The sequence below is a fragment of the Pteropus medius genome, unplaced genomic scaffold (genome assembly GCF_902729225.1).
Source record: "Pteropus medius unplaced genomic scaffold, Ma_sr-lr_union100, whole genome shotgun sequence".
NCBI classification, from domain to species: domain Eukaryota; kingdom Metazoa; phylum Chordata; class Mammalia; order Chiroptera; family Pteropodidae; genus Pteropus; species Pteropus medius.
Window position 1 is genome coordinate 3603601 of NW_024351647.1, and position 22269 is coordinate 3625869.

At 37.9% G+C, this 22269-nt stretch overlaps 1 protein-coding gene across 12 annotated transcripts in view; it reads left to right on the forward strand.

Moving 5' to 3' along the window:
- MEIS2 (Meis homeobox 2) overlaps positions 1–22269 on the forward strand; it is a 194985-nt gene that overhangs the window by 168476 nt on the left and 4240 nt on the right. For 5 of the 12 annotated variants that reach the window (XM_039843947.1, XM_039843945.1, XM_039843950.1 and 2 more), the window contains one exon: positions 20846–20985. In XM_039843947.1, the coding sequence (XP_039699881.1) occupies positions 20846–20985 (140 nt within the window). Of the gene's footprint in view, positions 1–20845; positions 20986–22259 lie in introns of all 12 variants that reach the window. The other 7 variants (XM_039843954.1, XM_039843949.1, XM_039843956.1 and 4 more) reach the window with 2 other exon arrangements.

Below are 22269 nucleotides of genomic sequence, written 5' to 3' on the forward strand. Positions count from 1 at the left end.
AAAAATTGCATATTCTAGAATTTCCCCAAGTAATCGAAGACAATTAATAAGAGAAAGGAGATGGAACAGAAAAATCAGGAGACTGAAAGGGGAATGTGCCATATAGATAATGGGAATAAGATTCATTGTAGGTGTTGTAGAGATGAGAGAGGCAAAGAGAGGCTTCCGTTCTGAAACTCTCCCCTGTGTGTAAAGAAATCCTAGTCGTGCCGATGGCATGAGCTTCTCACCACTGTGTTAATTTTCTGCAAGTGTCCTCTTGCTTCCTTATTGCATTGACCCAAAACTCTTTGAGGTCATGTTCAGTGTGATGATGAGTTGGTGGCCCCCGGTGACGTTTTACCCAGGTGTTTTCCCTAGAGTATGGTTGAAGATAAAAATCTGTTAAGGATTTCTTTTGTGGAAAAATTTAAGAAGCCTGAATTTTTAAAACGGAGTTATGTTCTGAATTTGGGTATCCTGACAGTCTGCATTAACAAAGATAATTCAAATTTTAAAAGTGTATCTCTCATGTAGCCCTGCAGAACTGATGAATGAGAAAATTAGCTTAGACCTGTTGAATCAGGTTCAGAGTGAAGCTTATATTAATTTGATTGTTTCTCCACCAGTCACATTCCCATTCCCACTTCCCTTGATTTTAAAGATTTTGAAAATACTAAGCACTATAATATTATATGCACTTTCTATATTCTTTATTGTTCTTTAGAACCTATTGGCTTATGAATTTAGATAAGTGAAAAGTTTCGGTCTAGAAATCAAGTAATTTCCAAGGCTCTATTTTATATATTTGGTCTAAAAATAGGCTCCTTTTTCTTGCCTGACTGGGAAATATCAGATAAAGAGTCTCTTAGAACTAAGCAAGCTTGTGATCAGAGTGTGATCAAGATGTTCCCTGGTTTCTAGGAGATGTTTCAGCGAGCGGTAGGCCTGTCTTAAGACAACAAGAGCAACCCTAAATATTCCTAATTTCCTAGCTCCCTACTGTGTATGTGAAGCAGGTAGGGATGGGGGGCTGATGTTCAGACAGATCCTCCAAAGAACTCAAAACTTTCTCCACTTGTTTCACCAGCCTTCTTTTTCCCTTCTCTGATTGAATAACACTGCCTTTCTCTCACACAGAACGGCTTCTTTCTGCTAACTCAGTTCCTATTGCCTTAGCCATCCATTTGCCATTCTGCAACTTTCGTCCACTTTTTTTTTTTTTTTTTGAAAATAAAGGCTTAGTCGTAGTACATATGCAAGGTTGACAGGTGCTAATGCCACCAAGGGTAGGCTGTCTCCAGTGGTCATGGAGAGGAAGTGACCATCTCTTCAAATCTAAAATTTGGTTTCTGCCTTTCTTCCAGCTCCTGTTTTTATGTTACCTTCTGCATTACTAGGGCCGCCATAATAAAATACCACAGACTGGGTGGCTTAAACAATAGAAATTTATTTTCTAACAGTTCTGGAGCCTGGAAGTCCAAGATCCAAGGTGTCTGCAGGTTTAGTTTCTTCAGAGGCCTCTCCCCTTGGATTGTCCATGGCTGCCTTCTCTATGTGTCCTCACATTATTTTTCTTCTGTGCACAACAAATTGTACATCCCTGGTTCCTCTTCCTCTTCTTAAAAGGACACCAGATATATTGGATTAGGGTTCCACTTTAGTGGCTTCATTTTAACTTACCTCTTTAAAAACCTTATCTCCAAATGTGGTTATGTTATGAGGTACTAGGGATTGGGAATTCAACATGTAAATTTGAGGAGAACGCAATTCAGCCTGTAACTTCTTCTTTTCGCTGTTAGTGTACATCCACCCTGGAAAGGCTGTATCCATTCTATGTATCTACATAGAATACATTAAGTCAAAAAGACCTGGATCTTAGTCCCACCCTTGCCACTTAGTAACAGCGTAATCATAGGCATATTATTGGATTTTACTGTCTCCGTTTTCTCCTGCCATAAACTGGGAATGCTAATAATATTATCTGCTTCATAAGGTTTTTGAGAGTTAAATAAGATACAATTGTACACTCAGTTTAGTGCTAGCTCAATAAATGTTAATTATAATAATATGAATGAAGGTGCATTATGAAGCCCTCTTAGAAAAGGAGATTTTAATTATAATCAAATTATGGATATTAAATGATTCCTTAAATTTTTCACCTAAAATACAAATTTGCTGGAAGTCTCCTACCATTTTCATTAAATGTTTTACTTTTCTCCAAGTCAGAATTCGTTGGAGTGGGCAGTTTAGATGTGTGATGATCCAATAGAGTCGTGATGACCATCCCTCCCAAATTCTATATAGTACTAATTTTAAATATATTTTCATTGCCCCCAACGCATACTCCTATTTAGGAAATTTGCCCTGATTTTTGCTTCAGCCACGGTCATCATAATAAGTACAGCACAGTCTACCTCTTAATTCAGTGAGCTCCATTTAGTCGAGAGATTAAATCGAGTCCAGAGATTCATGGACTGTTTGCTTCACTTAAATGAATTGGTGATTCACACTTACTGATCAACCTACTAATACCACCATTCATAAATGGGAATGGGCCAACCCCTGCTGGCGTAATTATCAGAGGGAGGAGGAGTGGGATGGGCGTTGAACAGCTGATGGTTCTTCTCACTTCTGGAAGGGGGCCCTTGAGATGACAGCATATAGGTAGGCAGGGCAATGGTGACATCTCCCCGGGGTCCCTTCAATGCTGAGAATTTACTGAGCCTCAGCTGTCAAAAAACAATAAATTTCCCTTCCAAATATAAAACGTAAATCGGTGTTTCCCAAACACTGAGAGGCAAGAAGAAACTAAATCCCATAATAATGAAAAGAATCCTGTTAATTAAATCAGCAAGGTAGAGAGCTTCCCTCCCAGCACACGGCCCTGCCGAACAGTAGAATACCTTGGAGACTGAAGCTGAAATCCAAGCTTTTTCTAGGTTGCAAGCCAGCATCCTGAGGGAACATTTAGAAGAAAAAAATCCTTAAGCACAGAACAAGTAAACACAACTTTTTTTTTAGAAGTTGTACTTGGATTATGTTTATCTGGAAAGGGAAGTTGCAAAACAAATTGTAAACTAGGCTTCAGCATATTTGTGCCAGTCCTTATCAGATCTGCCAACAGTCAAGGGTAAACTTGAAGGCCAGGTCGCTGTGAACTAAAACATAATGGCAAATACATGGGATGCTTAGAGGAAAGAATACAAATATATCATTTCTTCTGATTTGCTTTAAGTTAATTTTTTTTCGGCCATAGCCTGTTTTAACTTATTTGGCTCTTACAGCACTGATTAAATGTTTACTTCACACATCTTTGTCTTTGTCCTGCAAAGCTGTTGATATAGATTTGTGGGTTTTTTTAATGCTTGGTTAATTGTCTGGTCTGCTAAGAGAGAGTCTGTTGGTGTGGTTGAGGAAAGCTGGAAAAAATAGAGGTTAAGGTTTCTTACAAATCTGTCACATTTGGGAATTGAGGGCCGTATAATATTGCTGCCCTCAAGCCACGGATAGCAACTTCTATTCCCATCAGTGGGAGCCCTCACAAGGATGAAAGCCACACCTTCTCCAACCCAGTCAGCTTTTGGTTTTACTCCCCAAACCGAGGCACTTCCACCCATTATCTACCAACCTTTAAATTGTTTTGCCTGCCAAAGGGAGTGCTTTTCGAATGAACCGGAGTGTATTCACAGAAGCTGAGACTTCCCTTCAGAACTTGCCCATATTTGAAAATACAAAAAACTACCCAGCTCTCTTCTAGACCTTAATATTTAACGAATCTTTCACACAATGATTAATTGCATGCTAGTTATTGCATCAGTGTCTTTGAAAAATAGGTTATGCATGTCATAGGACGTATTTGAAGTACATCAAAGGTCATTCAGATTTATATTTGCCTATAGCAAGGATGTGTTTTTAATCTCTGGCACAAGAATTTTCTTCTCGTCATCTGCATTCTCCTCATATTACTCTTTATCCTTCGTCCAGTCCATAACCACACACGCACACACTTAGAAAAATCACTTTCAGTATTGCAAAGGTGGCTAGAGCAGCTGCGAGGCCAAATAGTAGGGTGTAGCTTTGTGTTGATAAGTTGACTTGGGTCCACAACCCTCAGCTCCCACGGTACCACCAAAAGGCTTTGACCTTGGTGGTGTGAGTGGCAAAAGAAGGAAGTAGCCAACATAATTGGTTAATTCCTAGCTCTAGATGACTAAGAAGAGCTTTAAGAATCCTCAGGTGGCCACAGTATGATGTCCAGTTCGTATGATTCCTGAGTGTGAAGCAAAACAAGACGGTGGGACCCATCCCAGTCCCAGTGGCTTCCCTCCGATGACCCTGTCGTGGATCGTGGTCTGATTTCCTTTAAGCACAGTGCACTTTTTTTCCTTCTGACCTTTCACAGTAGTATCTGTATGCTTGGGCCGGGTGGTGGGGGAATCTCCTTAAGTTTTTTTTTTTTTTAACTGAATGTCAAGTCAAGAGAGATTTAAAGTCACAAGGTACATTTATGAAAAACAAGTGTGTGTATGTGTGCGTGTGTGTGTGTGTTTCTGTGTGTGAATTCAATGTGTGTGCGGGTTGGCATATTGCAAGAGACAAATTTTGAGGTTTCTAAAATTATTATCTTTTATTGTGTCTTTATTTTCTCTCCCCGCAGGAATATGAGGAAATAGTTGCTTACCACTTGTTACTTAGAAATGGCTAATAGGTGATATAAAAGCTATGCTTCACTGGCATTATTAATGAATATCTTCAGTCACTTACGTATGAGTGGCAGATATGTGACATATTTGATGAGGAATAACTCTTTAAGTAAAGATAGTAACTACCTCCCAAAGGCTAGAACCTGTGCTTTTTAATGGAAAATCTGAAACAAAATATAGATTTCATGCAGGTCCAAATGTGTGTCTGGTCAAAAGTTTGCTTTTAATTTCTTAAAATATAAGCTTCTTAACCACATCTATGGATTAACTTGGAGAAACAACCTAGCTACCAGCATTTATTGAGCATCTACTCTGAACAGGCTATTGAGCTAGGTACTAGAATCAAAATAGGTCAGAGCTTGATAGTAGCAGTAAACAGTTTACTTCAATGAGATTCCAAAATTGAATATTAGAAATAGTATTGTATTTTTACCCTAATAATGTTTAAATATACCCTTTGTTTTATCTGTATATTTATATGTAGCATAGCTACAAAGTACCTTTTCCCCTTTTATAGACAAGGTTTTGAGTGGTGAACCAGAGGCAGGTGTGGACAGTGGAAACAAGTTGAATAGAAACTGGCAAGCCCCTCCACAGCCTGGGGACAATTGTGACACACTCCACCATTTTCTGTTCACATTTTGACAGTTTAGCACCTTTTTTTTTTTTTTTTTTTCAGTAGTGGGATGGGGGTCAAGTCTTCCAGTTAGGAATTTTCAAAGACAAACTTGTAAAAGGAAAAAATAAAGTTTGCATTCCTTTATATATTTGGATATGACACATTAAAAGAAAGGCAGGTATGGAGCTTGTTTAATCTCACCACGGTGGCAATCACAAATGCTTTGATGTCATCTGGTCGCAAGGCCCCTGAGACTTTTCAAGGAACCAAATTCAGCTGACACTCTGTGGCCTGCCTATCCCTCGTGGTGTTCAAGAAAGAAAAGAAAAGGTCCCTGCACCTTCTTGTTTCCTTCCTTTATTGTACGGTTTGCTTTGTTTGTTTGATTTTAAAACTGCCATTATGTGAAAGTGTTGCAAGTATAAATAATTGAGAAGATAACTCTGTAGGGAAACCACTTTTGCTGCCTTTGTGCAAAGGCAGCTCATTATGGCTCTGAGCTGCAGCATTCCGTAAGAGCAATTATGCAACATCAGGATGTCATGGATATTAACCAAGGGGAGTTGATAAGAGACGAGAAAATAATTTTCTAACTTATTTAATTAAATTTATTTGGTTTATCAAATAGTTCCTCTAGTATAGAATTTACTCGACCACTCCCTGGTTGCTGTGGTCTTTGCAGGACTGTCGTTCAGTGTGGGTTTTTTGGTGTTCCTCCTCAATTCTGCATGGACCTAAAATGGATTTATGTTGGGGTTTCATTTCCACCCAAGGTGAGGTTACCCATGAAAACCAAGCTATAATTTGGTCATGAGGTTCTTATCTCCCCTAGGGCTTCTATAGCCAGTTAATATATGTTAATACAGCAAAGTGAACAAAAGGTTAAATAAGTGGGTCAGGCTCCGAACGAGGCCTGTACTGCTTACTTCTGCTTAACCGGAAAGAAAAGCCCATAATGTCGCTTGCCTGACTTTTACCCCCATCATTTTAAGAATTGCTTTGCCAATCCTTCACAGCAAATAGTAATTTTAAGTGGACCAAAACAGAGCTCAGGGTGTTTGCACTCCATGGTAATGATAGAGTAGCTGTGCTCCCTGGAGTCAATAAGCCCAACAATTGAGTCATTTTTGCCTCCTGCGAGTGAATCACTGCTGTTAGCCTGAATGACAGGATTGCTTATAGAACCAGAGCCCTTCACGGGCTGACCTCATCTCGGGACAGCGAGGTTCAGAGGGCAGGCAGGTGGTGTTTAACACAGTTATAAGTAAAAGCTGATTTTATACTTGTATACTCTGTAAACAAGAAAGTAGAATCGGTGGCAAGATTCTAGGGGCAGAGGATGGAGGAACATTTGATGTGCGTTGATGTACTTTATCCAAAAGAGTACTTTATCTTTTCCTTCCCCTTCTCATTTCTTCAATCTCTCTCTCTCCCTCTCTCTCTCTCTCTCTCAGCCTCCTCCAAACACTTAAGTCCATAAGTCTAACATCTGTAATAGACATGCTAAAGTTAGATGGCCGTAGCCCAGTCACAATTCTGATTAATAAAAGATGCAGAGGGTATTGCGAAAAAAAATTATCTTACATATGAGATTAGTCTTCAGTTTCTAAGAGGCATTCTGAAGTGGAAATTTTAAGCATACATAGCAAAATACCCAGTGATAGGTTTTTAAAAAAATATTTTATTGAGTGAGAAAATGAGAAAAGTAGGAAATGAGAAAGATTAGAGAAAACGTCTCAGCCTAAAATCGTTCCTTAATGATCAAATTCCCTTTGAGACAGGAAAATTCTAAATATTTACAGCCAGAACATTTTTGGGGTCAGAGGTTTATAGAGTAGTTAGGTTTTATAATAATGGTGGGAGGTGGGGTTAAGAACAGGTAAGATATAAAACAAAAACCCTACAAATGCTTCTCCCTATCTGAGTCTGACAGGCAAATATGAAAATGGAAATCCTATCTTCAAGTCGATAAATGGTTTAAAAATAAAGTTTAGGTTAAAAACCAGAATGTTGCTTCATTTTTTCAAATTCTCAGAACCCCAGTTCAAAATCTATTTAGTAATTAAAAGTTAGGAAATGATTTGTACCATCATTCCTTCTTAGAGGTTCATAATGTATTTTAGCCCATTACAGGCTGTGACATAACTTGCAGCAAAGTGTCTTCACTTTGTTCCACTTAATGTTATTTTCCCTGCATTTATTTGACCTACCACTCCTATTTTGGAGAAACACCTAGTGACATCAGTGTCTCTCAAGGCACAATTTTGGAAAAACTTTCTTAGAAATATTTGAGAAAAAAAATATTTTAAAAAGTTTCTTATTCTCCTTCCCTTTCTGCATCTCGCAAATCTTCCTTCTTCACTTCCTACTCACTATTCCTCTGTCCCAACACACACACACACACACACACACACACACACACACACACACACACACACACACACACACACATAATACTTCATTGTATTAATGGACTGTATACACAGTTCCCATTTCTCTCAGCTATTCTTTCCTCTTGCATCCGCTGGACTTATGCCCCAATATAACTATAGCACGTGCTCCCCAGCTTGGAAAGTCTGATGCCCACCTTCTCCCTAGTGAAATCTGTCTCTTTCTTCACCCTGGCACCCAAGATTTTCCTGGCATCCCTAATGCCAAAATGGATTAAAATCTTTAACCTAATGCCTCTAGTCTGTATCTTTAGTTGTTTCTGAGTGCAAAGATAGCTAGACCAGCTAGAGTTGTTTTCCATTTTAGCTCTGTCCCACTCTAGGCAAAATCATTTCATTGGGATTCAATGGGGAAGAGAAAAATCCCTAAGGGCAATTCTGTTCTCAATTTCACACTATTTCCAAGATGGAGGAATCTTGTTTTCATTTACTCATTCAGTTATTCATTCACCAAACATTTTATTTAGTATGTACTACATGCTGGACACAGTCTCAATAAAATAGAATTAAGATGTGGTCACTGCTTTTTTTAAGGCTGTCTAGTGGGGAGCTAGACAAGTAAATTGTGACCATGGTATTGAATAAATAATGTGATGGGCATATTAGCCAGGTGCTACTGACTGAGGAAGTGGGGAACCAGGGAAGTTACCTCAAGGAATGTTCTCTGATAAGAATTTTGATAAGAATTATAGACCAGATGTCTATAAGAAAAAGGCCTTCTCAGACAGAAATAATAGTATGTTCCTAGTAAGTTAGCGTATTAACACTATAAGTATTTGTCGCCTTTAGTTTATTTGTACATTACCTGACTCCAAATTAAGAATCTATGGCAGTTAAACCAATTTCTAAATTAAATTATTTTTTGATAGATGATATTACTTTATCTATACTATGAAAATGGAGATAATTCAACTTGCCACCATTTATACTTCTAATAGTTAAGTTAAGCCACTTGGAAATTCTGAAGGATATGAAATACGAATATGCTGTAAGAATTCTTTCAAATTGTGGTATAATATGCTTGCTTCTTTGTCTATTGGAGAGTTTAGGTGTGTGTTGAATGTCAGAATCGAAAGTCGATGTCTATATTTCTCAGCAAATCGTGGGTGGAGGGAACCCCACTAACCCTCTAAAGCTAAAATATTTAAGGACCGAAGCAGATGTGGCATAACTGCTGGTTTGCTAAGTCTCTTGTGATTTATAAAGATATATTTTATGTGTTTTATGATTACGAGATGATGCTAAAAATTTCGTAGGTAATAATACCGTTACATTGGAAAGACTGCATAAGACATCTCTGGAGAAGATACTGAATGCTATCTACCTAGCTGTCAAATCAAAGTAAAAGATGTTTAATTTGTTATTAAGAAAAGGCAGTCAGGAAATTTTATTCGGAATTTGGTCTTTGATATTTGAACATCATAAATGTGAGGACATTCAGTCATATGTCCATAAATAGTTTTTTTTTTTTTGCTTCTTGACATAATGAAAAATGTTTTAGTAATATTTTTTAAAGATTATTGTTAGATGTACAGCTGTTATAACTGTAGTTTAAAGTGACTTTAGAATTTTTTTAGATTTTTGATTTTTCTCCTTTGGCACCTGTACTAGATGCCAATATACACTGGTTAAATGGCATTTGGTTTAAACAGAAAAACTAACATATATGCATATTTATGATATTTTGTTTGTTGGATATTTTTCTTAATATTACTTGACTTTCTGTGTTTTAATCTCATTTTTTCGTATTTTGGGTTGAAGCCACTCAAAAGCTTAACACCTAGAATTTCTCACTTATGGTTCCCTTTAAAAGTGCTAAAATCTCAGCCTCTCAAGCAAGAGACCAAGCTACAATTTAAAGAAAGCGGTGGTATTGATAAAGGGCCCTAAGAATGTTGCTACCGTCTGCATGTGTCTTCTCTCACATCCTTTCTTTTAAACCAGCAGGAGAATTGAAAAACTGGTAAGAGCCTGGCCCATCCAAACACTTCTGGCATGCCAAGCTGGCCTTCTGAAGTCTCCCCTGCTGCTTTAGAAAAAGGAGCTCCACAGACAAATGAAAGGGCCACGGGGACATTCACATGCATACACCTTCCTTCCAAACATCAAGTGGCTTTAGATTGCTGGTGTTGGAGTGCTTTGGCCTGAGTTGAAGAATAGAGACTTGAGAACCATTTGTTTCCACACCATTTTGGGTGAAGTGCTATATTTTTCACCTTAAAAGCCCATTTAAAAAGAAAAATATGTTTTGAAAAGAGGACACAATTTGGAAGCCATCGCACTTAATGGAGTCCCTCTTAAATGTAACACTTTGTCCTATCAATTCTCTTCCAAATTAGTTGTCACTACCTAGAGAAAACCCACCCTTGATTGTCTTATGCTATCGCTTAAAAACATAAAATCTCCTATATCCAATTCTTAAAATTCTAATAAATTCCGTTGTTAAGTATTGAGTGGAACCCAACTTATGTAGCAATCCGCAGTGTGACAGATATGTTATTACCATACGCCTCTAATCTAGTCACACAAATTATCTCAGAATTAAAAGAAAAAGCAAACTAGACCTAATAAAAAGAAGGCCATGACCAGAGAGGTTTTTACTGACAATTGACTTGGCCAACCAGTAATGGCTAGAAGACTTTGTAAAATCTGAAGGATATATGAAGAGGAAGTAATTTTTTGGAAGTTGCCACGTCTCTGGAATATTTGTGCAGTTTTGACAAGATTAGAGGGTTTTGAAGTTTAAGTCACTTGTTGCTAACCTTTCACTCTTCCTTTGTCCTTTACCTTGAGTGGCTTGTATAGCTTCTCAGCCTGAAAGTCCCACTGTCAACTTAAAAGTGTAACATTTGGAAAATTGAATTTCCTTCTTCTTACCACAACAAATAGGAATTCCTTCTCAATTTCCAGTTTTTATCAACTGTGTACCATAACATCTCAAACATAGATGCTTTAGTTTACCCTAATATCTTCTATACTTGTATTTGAATGTCATCTAAGCATAATTCATCAACAATTTTCCAAGCTAAGTGTCACACTTCTTTTTCATATGTTCCACCTTCATCTGGGTTTACTTTATTTCTCTCTTCTGCTTGAATTAGTTAATAGCTTCCTACCTGCTCAGCTTCTAGCTTCTCATCAATTCGCCCTATATATAGCTCTTGGAATAGATCTTCCTCAAGCACCATGTTTTATCATTTTCACCATTCGAGAATTTCAGAAGTTCAATTTGTCACCACTCAAGAACCTCCGCCAGAGTGGGGGAAGTGGGGAGATGTTTGTCGAAGGGTACAAACTTCCAATTAGGAAATGAGTAAGTTCTAGGATCTAAGACGCAGCATGGTTAATTATAGTTAATATAACTATAAGTATATCTTAAGTTTCTCACCACATAAAGAACTAGTAATCACATGACATGATGGAGCTTTTAGCTAATGCTACGGTGGTAATCATTTTGCAAAACAAATATCAAATCAATACCTTATATACCTTAAACTTACACAATGTTATATGTCAATTATATCTCAATAAAGCTGAGGAAAGAAAGCACCTCCACCAACTTGTCTGTTAACTGTAGCTAGGTTTTACAAACCCAAACCAGCAGCCAGTCTGAATTCAGTTTCTGTACTCTCCCTCGCACAAAATGGGTCCTGGTCTGCCTTGGTGGCTTCACACATACCATTCCCTTATTTCCTTTCTTCCCAATAACCTATGCTCCTTTAATCTGCTTCAGCTTTCCTCCTCCTAGAGTCTGGTGATTAACCTCCATCTGACTTCTTTAATTGACCCTATCACACTTATTTAGTGCATGTAGACTGTGTTGATTTGTGATTATTATGTATTCTCAAATTGCGATTTTTCATTTGTTTCTGTGGGTGTGCGGAGTAAAAATCTTTAAAGGCATGGACTACATTTTCAAAATTTTAAATATATATATATGGAGACAGTCATAATTATATATTTATGTGTTATATATAATTTCTTATTATATATGACCTTGTCAAGTTTTTGTCACTGAACTTGTCTTCTGTTGAGTATAGAATGTGGAACTTATCAATGTGTGACACATGTACAGATTACTATGGATCTCAAAAATGATTTATTCTAATTGTTTTAGGACTGAAAAAGATGAATATAGGCCTTACATAAGCACTGCTTCTCTACACCTTTTCTCCCCGCCTCCCAAACCCAGTCTCCCACTGGGATATACACACCCCCAGAGAAAGCATCTACTAGTACAGTTTTCTGAATGTTGAGGAGTTGGGTGCTTAGTAACTTTTGACTGAGCGAAGAAGAACATAGGATAAAGCAAAAAAATGAGGCTGAGAAAAATCTCTATTCCCCTAGGGAAAGTGAGACAAGGGAGAAGAGAGCAAACACCAGACCATGGCAAAATGGAGTAGAAGCAAGGATTTTTAACAACTGTTCTTTTCTCCTTCATTTTTATCATTCCACCACCTATAAAATTGCTGTCTTTGACCTATGTGGTAATATGTGTAAATATCCTAGACCTGATAACTCTTTCTCACCCTTCCTTCCAGCAGCTGCACAGAAAACCTAGCTGGGTGTTAATTTCCAGCAAAGTTTATTATCTGGGATGTGAGCGTGTATGTGTGTACATATACACATATGTATACATGTACATGTACACATACATATATGTGTGTGTGCGTATATACACACATACATACACATAACACATATATATGGCTGATGACATCTCACAGTTTATCTTAAGGCCACATTGTTTCATGTACCACTTGATTGACGGGGCATCTCTGACCTGACAGATTTATTCGCTGAGAACAAGATCACGCTGTTGAAACCACTTTTAATTCTTAGCAAGACAATGCATATGGCTCGATTTTGTTGTTGATTTTTTTTTTTCCCCTTACATATTACTCAAGGAAGCCTATGTCGGTATAAATCAGTGGTAATGAAATCAACATTATGGCATCTTTGATATTGCATTTGCTAAAGCCTTTCTGGATGTTTAATTCAGCACTTAACGATTGATATTATAGACAGTGGATAAACATTTTTGATGGATCTGTTTGCTCACAGATGAAAAGAATCTAATCCTTTTTTCTCTTTGATTTAAAGAGTGTGATGCCTTTGGAGAGGAAACAGTTCAAATGTGGTCATCATAGGTTGATGGCACTAAAAATAGAAACTCACTTAGGGTAAAATTTGCTGTCAAGAAAAATGGAGCGTTCTTTCTGAACTCAGGAACGCATGGTTCATGCGAGCTTGCTTGTAGATAGTTGCTACAATAAGGCTTCTTTCATACAGGTGTGTTTATGCCCCAGGCTTGCTGGCCACAGTCCATTCCATTTACAGAAGCTGAATTAAACAATAACTACCGCATTGCAAAAAATGGTGTGTGTGGGGGGTGGTGAGGGGGGAAAGGTGAGCGTCAAAGGAGATGCCTGAGAGCTTTGTGAGGGCCAAGAAAAACCCTGTTGCAGTTGTCAGAGCTTGTTGATGTTGCTGGCAACGGCACTTTTTTTTTCTCCTGGATTTTGTGGTTCTGCCTTAGGAAAGAAAGTAAAATAGAACGGAAGAACAAAGTCCTACTCTATAAATCAGCAGCTGCTCCTTGCCAGATCAAAGGAATGACATTTTTGCTCCTGGACTACTTGTCCACTTGAGGGCTTGACAGGCAGCTAACAGCTGGCCTGCTAGACTGTATGGGAGAATCAGCCTACATCTTCTTCTGAGCAGATGACAAGCTAATCAGAGAGAGATCCATAGTATAGGGCATGTGACTGCACCTTGATCTCCTCAAACATATCTAATGCATAATTGCTAAACAGCTTGGTGCTTTTTTGGCAAGTTAATGCTTAGGTGGTTTCCATTGAGAAGTAGGATAGAGAATTAATACTTCAGTCAAAGGTGATCATGAAATCTAAAAAGATCCTAGATTTGTCAGGATCTTCTCCTCAGTGTGAATTGGTAAATGGCCAAGAACATAATGAGAACTGGCTTAAATCTATGTAACTGATGATAAAGTGACTGGTTGATTTCTCAAAGCCCAGTCAGGCTATAGTGTTCAGGTAGATGAACGGGCAATTGGTAATTGGCAATTTTGAAAATGATTACTACTGCTTTTTATGCTGAAAGAACTGAATAAAGTTGTAGATGTATCTTCCTTGTCTTCAATGAGTTGTTTTCAGAAGCACTATAAGGTGTGTAGGTATATAGATCTGGAATTTTAATGTCAGTAGTAAAACTTTCAAAGTAATTCATATTCTAGTTGATTTCCATCTGCAATAAATCATGTACAGGATGAGGTAATATACTACAACTTAGGTCTATTGACTTAGTATTTTATCTTTAAGAGGATAGATCCTAGATATGAATAGCTCAGGAAGTTTGTGTATTTTCTCCTCCTTTGCTTTCAAATAGCTTTGAAAGATCAGTTTTATAGTACATGATAAATAGCTACATAAGAATAATCGGATGGCATTCTGTAAAAGTAACAGTGCTTCAAAATCATAACCTGCTGGGAAGTTTTGTTACATGCCATCGAGTGTGATTATACTTAGGGAATAGTGTTTTATTGTTGCTCAGTATTATAAAAGAAATAAATGATAATTCCCTGTCTTAGAGAAAATTTCTCAAATACTTTTATTAAAAAGTCTACTATTAGTGATCTAAGCCTTAGTCAAATAAGATACCAAATTCTCCTGGTCACTTTTAAACTTTTTTTAATTATAAAAATAATCATACTTATTATTAAAAACTCACAGTACAGAATTACACTAAAGAAAAAAACTCTACCATCTTCTTCCTATCCATTTCTGAGAGATAACAGTTTCCACAAAAACACTTTATTGGCCCAGCTTTTCCTTTAAGAGGTACATATGGAGTCAAATGAATTAAATTATAAACTTTCGCCCAAGGCTAGTGATTAAAAAGACTGTTTAGATCCAACATGACTAAAGAGAATAGCATGTGCATTTTCACAGCTAAAGTTCACAATTAAAACTTGATCTTTAAAAGTTTGTGTTCTTAAGCCACATGCTAGATTATCTATTTGATTTGTGATCTAGAGCAGGACTTCTCATACTTAAATGTGTATAGCTCACACAGAGATCTTTTAAAAAAAACGGATTCAGATTCAGCAGTGACAGGGTAGGGACCACAGTATTTTTGCAGTTCTAACAAGCTCAAGGTCAAGTCGTTGTGGCTGGTCCATGGAACAGAGTTGCAAGGACCTAAAGAACTGTTGAGAGACTGTGATTCCACCCCACCACCCAGCCCCTCAGCAAATGCCTGCTCCAGTGTCTGAAATCCCCACCATGGATTATACATTTGGATTAGCCGTGATATCTGGAAAGACCCTTACAGCATGGACACATGCTAACTGTAGGTTATAACACATTATTACCCTCTTATCGACTCAGCATGGATTAGTTTAATAGTCGCCCACCTAGTTTTAATTACGACCTATAAGAGGACAGAGTTCTTTGGGGAAGGACATCAGTTAGGTGCATTTTGAGTCCAAGCTAATATTTAATGATCCTTGCCAGGCACTGTGCAAAGAATTTTACACACAGTACCTCCCTTAAGCCTCAAAACAATTTGGGCCCAGCTATTGCCCCAGTTTATAGATAGGAAACAAACCGAGGCTTGGAAAGTTAAGTAGACTTGCCCAAGGTCACACAGCCAGGAAAGGACAGAGAATATGAGCCCATACACTTTATCACTTTGTTCTTTGGAGATGTCTGGAATATAGAACAATAATTGAGAAGCATTTACCCAAAGTGAAGTAATTTAGTAAAGAACCTATGTGAGCCCTCGTAACTTTATGGAAGAATTAGATAAAGGAAAAAATACTGAAGGAAGACCACAGAAGGTCATCAAAGATGAATATCTCCTGCTTGATAATTTTGCCCAGGGCCTTTCATGTCAGCATGAATACTTCACTCACTACTCGAGGCATATTCAGAAAACTACAAAAGGTTTGTGACTCCAGATTAATATCATAGTTTCATATTGTAAATGTATGACTATTAGTTCGTTTGTTTTTAGAGTTGTAGACAGATCTGGTATCTATCAAATTATAAATTAAGCTGTAGCTCATGAAAATTAATTATGAACCTTGAATATATCATGAACCTCATTCATTTACCTTACTTTGTTCACAGTCGTCTATGAGTATGGTCTGGCCACCAATGAAAATTTTATGTTTGCAACATGACTCGATCATTCATGTGCCCAAGCACATGGTTGAAGGCATTAAATCTGCTTAATTCATTGATTTAATCATTTCAGTATATCTTCCTGAGAAAACCCCACTCATAGTCATAACCACAGCACAGAAAAAGATCTGCTTTTTTTTTTTAAGAACTAAGACATACATAATGAAAAACTTGATAACTGACTTGCCAAAGTTGAACCTTCATTGTTTCAAACACCAGTCTGTGGCAAGTTTTGTGAATAAGCACCACTGCAGATGAACCCCATGGCTGGGGAAGGTGGAGAAGCAGGGTTTTTCACTTTTTAACAAGTCCCTCGTCACCAAGCTGCCTATAACACCTCTTCCAAATTGATCTGATCCCTTGTCAACAGTTCAGCCCCCTTCCTTGACCAGACCAATCCATGCAAAAGCCTCAGTTCTGGGGATTCTCGATTTTTCCTCTGTGGAGTCACCTGGCAGCTTTCCAGGTGACTCCACAGAGGCCTGCACTTTCTAACAAAAGGAATGCTGCTGAAAGGAATTGGTTACCAGGTGTGGCATGAAGTTAGTGAACCAGAAAGAAGGGATTTATCGGCCATTTAAAAAGAGGAGGGCGAAAAAGAAAGAAAGAAAAGAAAATAAATCAACCAACCATCAGGAATGACACCTAAACCTACCTCTACCGATCTGAAATATGCTTTAGAGTGAAAAGCCTTTAAAAGAAAAATCAGGTCGGTCAGATATCAGTTGCAGAAAAGTATGCAAAGCTGGAAAGTTTGGCTCTTCTGTTGGGGGTTAAGGTGGGGATTGTGGGGAGGTCTCCAGGAGACATTTCTCCAGCATGACAATAAGATGAGATGTCAATGATATTTTGCTATCTTGGATTTATTATTTTTAATATATTCTTTTTTCGTCTCCATGTTGACTCAGAAAGGCCTCATGATTCTTGGAAAGTCATTGAATTTATTTCTATAATTAAGTTATTTTTAAGCTAACAGTCTTAGTATATAGTTTTTAAGGATCACACATACTAATTCATTTTCTATTTCAGTAAAATTTAGTGAGAAAGTAGATAGTATTAGTAGATATTCTCCAGAGCTTTTGTGTAAGCCTGGATACTAACTTTGTGTTCAATACAAATCAATGGAACTAGTGCACTTTAGGGTACTCATTCCCTAAGGAGTCACTAATGGAATTATCTCTAGCCCTTAAAAAAAAGTCACAATGAGGCTAATGAAATTTTTTTTTCTAAGTGAAATCTGGATAAGGCCCTAGACTTACTAGCACATTTTATTTATGGCATTCATCATATATGGCATGTTTTACAGGCAAGTTGTACAAATCTCAGAATGTTTTTAAGAGCTATTTAATACCTAAGAAGACTTTGTAATTTCGGGTTAAATTGTTTGTACCAATAGAGAAGTATATGTCCTCAACTTCAAAATCATTCCGGGATGACATTAAAACTTAGAGAATTTTTTAAATATGAGATACAGATGAAAAACCTAACAGTCTTTGGATTGGAAATAACTTGTGGGGGTTTTCATTAAAGTTGGGTGCAGCTTGCTGCATTTTGGTTAGTTGGATGTCTTCAGCAATTTTTCAAATGTTTTGGGTTTGGCAAAGTCCAAAATGTTTTTGCCAAGACCCTCTTTTCCCCTTATTTTTTAAACCCGTGTGAAATTCAAGGATAACTTAATCCATATGTGTCTGATTCATTTACACTTAACTCATCAAAATGTTATTTTGTAAGACCCATTTAATATTCAAGAAACCTTCTGAGCCTTTTTTAAGACGCCTTTTGTTTTTGAACCAGTGAGTTGTGTTTTTCCATATGAATGGAGCTTGGACCTTGAAAGATTGAAGATCAGTTGATTTTCAACTTAGACTGTTCAAATTCTAAGTAGAATCAAAACTTGATATTCTGTTTACTGCTTGAGCACTGAATAAATTCGTTTTAAATCATAGATCAGAGGATGTGGAAAAATTAATGTCATGTAATTTGGACGAAAGATCATATTTGTAAATTTCATCTTAGTAGTATTAAAGAAATAAAAATTACTCTTAATTTTATTTTTTTAATCTATAACTAAATGACTCCATTTTATGTACATTGGTGTGTTTTTAAAGAGTGGCCTGTGGATCATTACAGTGGGGTAATTTCATTTTTTAGTAGTAAAGTGCCCTTACAAGTCAATTCATTAATTGTTAATTTTAATAATAACGTCTATAGTGTTTATAAGATATCCCAAGATCGGGGAGTCGACGATTGGCAGGAGTTGTATGTTAAGAGATTTCTGAAAAATTGGGGCACATATGTTTTTAAAATTCTCTGAGATTTCAAAGAATGTGGTAGAGTTACGAAGCTGGCAAGATATAGCACTATGGATCATAACCATTGTTTGAGAACAAAAATTCAGAGAGGCATATGGAGCCCAAGTGAAGGAAGCAAAATCTCTATGACCCTTTGTAAAAGGATCTGTGAACACTTTCAGAGGCTTTTATGCATATTTGTTTAGTAGAACTGGGCAAAGAAAGGCCAGCACCATTGCTGCTAGTGAACATCCCTTCCATGCCATGGTAACTAGTTGAAAATGTAATACTGAAGTGGCATTTCCAAGTTCAGCGCCTCTATGAAGACCTGCTAGCACACAGAATGCTTTTTTAATGTTCTGCATTGTTGTGTATCCCCCATTGAACAACCTTTTGAGAGGACCCCGTTTTTTACTAATGTAAACATTCTGACGAGTATCCAAAGAAATGACCTTTGAGTGAACCTCTAACCTTCCCTGTAATTATTTGTTTGAAGACAGTGTGGAGTTCTCCTGCTGAGAACTGAGAACCATGATGCCTTGCAGCTCTGTGAGTAAGGGAGTGTTTGGGGGAACTGGAGAGAAAGACATAAATAAAGGAACAACCTCCAGATGTAAATAATAAAAGAGTAAAAGGGTGAAATTAAAAAGGGAAAAAATAGCAATTCGTTTTACCTAAAGAGTAGGCCTATAGGAAAAAACAAAACCAGGATTAGTAGCACAGAAAAAAGAGGTGAAACCCCTGCTATGTGTGTCCTCCATTAGAAACTTCAAGGAGGAGAGAAGAGGTTTCTCTGACTCTCCTGAGCCTCTCAGTTGGTCCTAACCTGAGCTGGTAGAAATAGCTCCTGGCAGGCGAGGGGTGGAAATCTCAGGTTAGTCCTCCTTGGTCCCAGTAAAAACGATGGGGAAAGAGTAGAAAATAATTAAGTTCCTTTTCTGATTTGAGGGATCTATAAGGCTTTGCAATCCACCTGGTCAGATATTCCTTAACAGCCCTTAAGGTGCCAGGTAGTAATAAATATGCAGTTACAACTTTCCTTTTGTTTTCACCTCTCATAGCCTGTCACTTTCTTCCCCAAACCTGGGGGAGGGGGGAGGGAAGGCGGGGGTGGGGGGGAGCGGGTCGTGTAACATTTTTGACAACTGAGCTATACTTTCTTAGGTAATAAAGAAGTTCATTGTTTTGCAAACAAACACCATATGCAAACGACTTCTTTAGTTTTCTTGCAGCTGTTATTCTCCAGCCTAATTGTATTTTCACTGGAGTGCTAGCAGGAGGCCTGAATGAGTGTGGGCTGCTGTCCTTCTCAGAAGGGACTTCAACTAGGAACTTTATCTCCGTAGGAACGCAGAGCTGCCAACACACACTAGAATGTTTTTGGCTAATTTCAAAGAAGTTTTCAGTTCCTGCCTGTTGGCCCCGTGTAGACTCAATCATTAAGTCCCCTGCAGTTAAGATTTGAAACTGGGAATATTGGGAAATGTTATAAATGGGTATTTTTTAAAGGACAGCCAGCTCTATGCTAGGCGTCTCCTCTCCTTTCATGCCCCTCCCCCTCCCCAAATGCGCAGCCAGTGAATCCTGTGCATCAGCTCAAATGTGTGGGGAATGCACGTCATTTAATGCGCAGGGACAAGGGTAACTCACAAATGGTAGAAAATTGTTTTGTTTTTATTAAATTTGTAGAAATAAAGGAGATTTCTTATCATCTTACTTTGTTTGTACATGAATATTTGATGGGCATTATTAAACATTAAAGTAACATGAAGTAGGCACTTATTTTTGGATTTCCAACAAAATTAGATCCAGGCTTCTAGATGAAATAACTGCTTCTCCTTCACATTCCTGTGATTCAGCCACCACCTGATTTGAAAATGTTTCTTGGGCTCTAATATCAACCATGTGTACCTGAGGCTCTGTCTTTCTAGTGGGTTGAAAGGTGGCTGAGTTTATGGTTGGCAGTTACCTTATCCCTGCCCTGGGTGTCCCAGTTTAGACTGGAAAGGCCGCCCCCAGCTGGCACTGACCTCTAAATGACCCCTAACTTTACAGGCTTAAACTGCAGGAGTTGCCGAAGAGCAGAAGTCTTTCTGGCCAGCACTTATTACTGCTGTGTTGGTGATAAAACTTCAGACAGCCTAATTGATGGCTTTGCTGACCTAACAATACCTTATGAAAGCAGAGTGCCAGAGCCTGGTCTCCATTTATGACCAGCTGCAAAGGGAAGCTGGGTCTCCCGATGATGGGGAGTTTAGGGAAAGGAAAAATCTTCCAGCCTGCGAACTTTAACCAGATTCTGTTTTGTTCAAAAAGCAGAAGCATGATTGCAAATGAATAGAAGTTTTCTCAGGGAAACCTTTTCTCTTCCCTGAGCTTTTTTAGCAAGTCAGCCTCCAGCTGATTATGAGATGATGGAGGAGATGATATAGTCAACTCTTTTTGAACACTGAAAGAGAAAATTGCCTATGAATTAAAAAGATAATGTTCAGTAGATGTTCGAATGGACTGTGTTCTCTGCAACAGTCGTGCAAAGGTGTTCTCAGAGCACAGAAATTTCATTTTATGACTGAACTTCTCTATTTTATTTCAGGTTTATTAATGCCAGAAGAAGAATAGTACAGCCCATGATCGACCAGTCAAATCGAGCAGGCAAGTTCCAGCTAGTATCTATATTCACACCCCACAGGCACAAATCCTCATCAAGTTATACTTCAGGAGTTTCATCACCTGGTAAATAAATGCTTCTATCAGGCATTCTGGGAGAATTTTTTTTTAAGGTCCCCAGAATTCCATTCTAGGAAGCAACTTCACTAATTGGTGCTAATTGGAGATTTCCCACCCCGACTCTACTGAGACTGCTTTTTATTTTCTTTCTGAATTGGTAATTGGGCACAAGCATTAGTGCCACAAGCAGTTTGTTTGACTGTGAGCTCTGGAATTACTCATTGCTTGTCTGCATCCAATCAGTAGCACACTCTCATTTTCTTGTTACCCACAATTCCGTGGTGTGCGTGTTGCTTTCACTCTTGGAGCATCCCCTGTTAAACTCATCATATCCATTCATTTGCTTTGACTATTCATAATATTCTATTAAAGCTTGAAGAGCTGCATTTCCAGCATTATTTTTTTTATTAAAAAGAAGTTATTATCTTTGTTTAAAGTGCTTCACATCCATCCCACTAAAATACATGTGGGTTTTCCTTACAATCTCTCTCAGTTTCTCTAATGCAGTTATTATACAGAGTCGTACCTATAAACTCCTAATTATTTGAAATAGGCATTTCCTTAGTTTACTGAGTTGTGGTATCCTGTAGGAAGGTCTATAGGAAAAAACTATTTCGCATGTGGTAATGACTCATCACTAACAACGGTGTCAAATCTGACAGATTTAAACCATGGCCTCAGTTTAAAGAATTGAGGAACATTCATTTTCTTTGGCAAAATTTCCCCAGTAACACTGAAATATTGGTCCACTAGTGGAGGCCAGGGGGCTTGTTGGAGAAGAATACAAAACTATTGAACTATTATATTTACCATTTTATTATGTTTACATTTTCTTTGCTATGGGTAAAAAGGCAAGTGTTCAGCTGACTCTGTTAACTTTGTAAACTTGTGCTCAAATTTCAAATGTTTGTGGATAATGTGAAAATTTTTATTAGCCGCCAGAGGTGGCAGGATCACAAAATCTCAACTGAATAGCACATTGCAGAATTTATATATTGAATACCCCAAACTTCCCTGTCTTACTTCCCCCCTAATTGAGAGAGGAGTAAAGAGGAAGACCCACCTGTTAAAATGGCTGGTGAAGTCTTTCCTCTGGAACATTTTTTAAAGCTACTCACCTTAACTCGATCATAGAAATGCACATATACAACACACACCCCTTTTTAAAGCGCCAACCACGTTATTGCTGTAACGTTTCAGTGCTGCAGCGGGAACAATTGCTGATTGTTTGGTATATCTTTTCTTCTTTCTCCTCTGTGTCCTCGAATGACTACAATCAGGTTTTCTTCT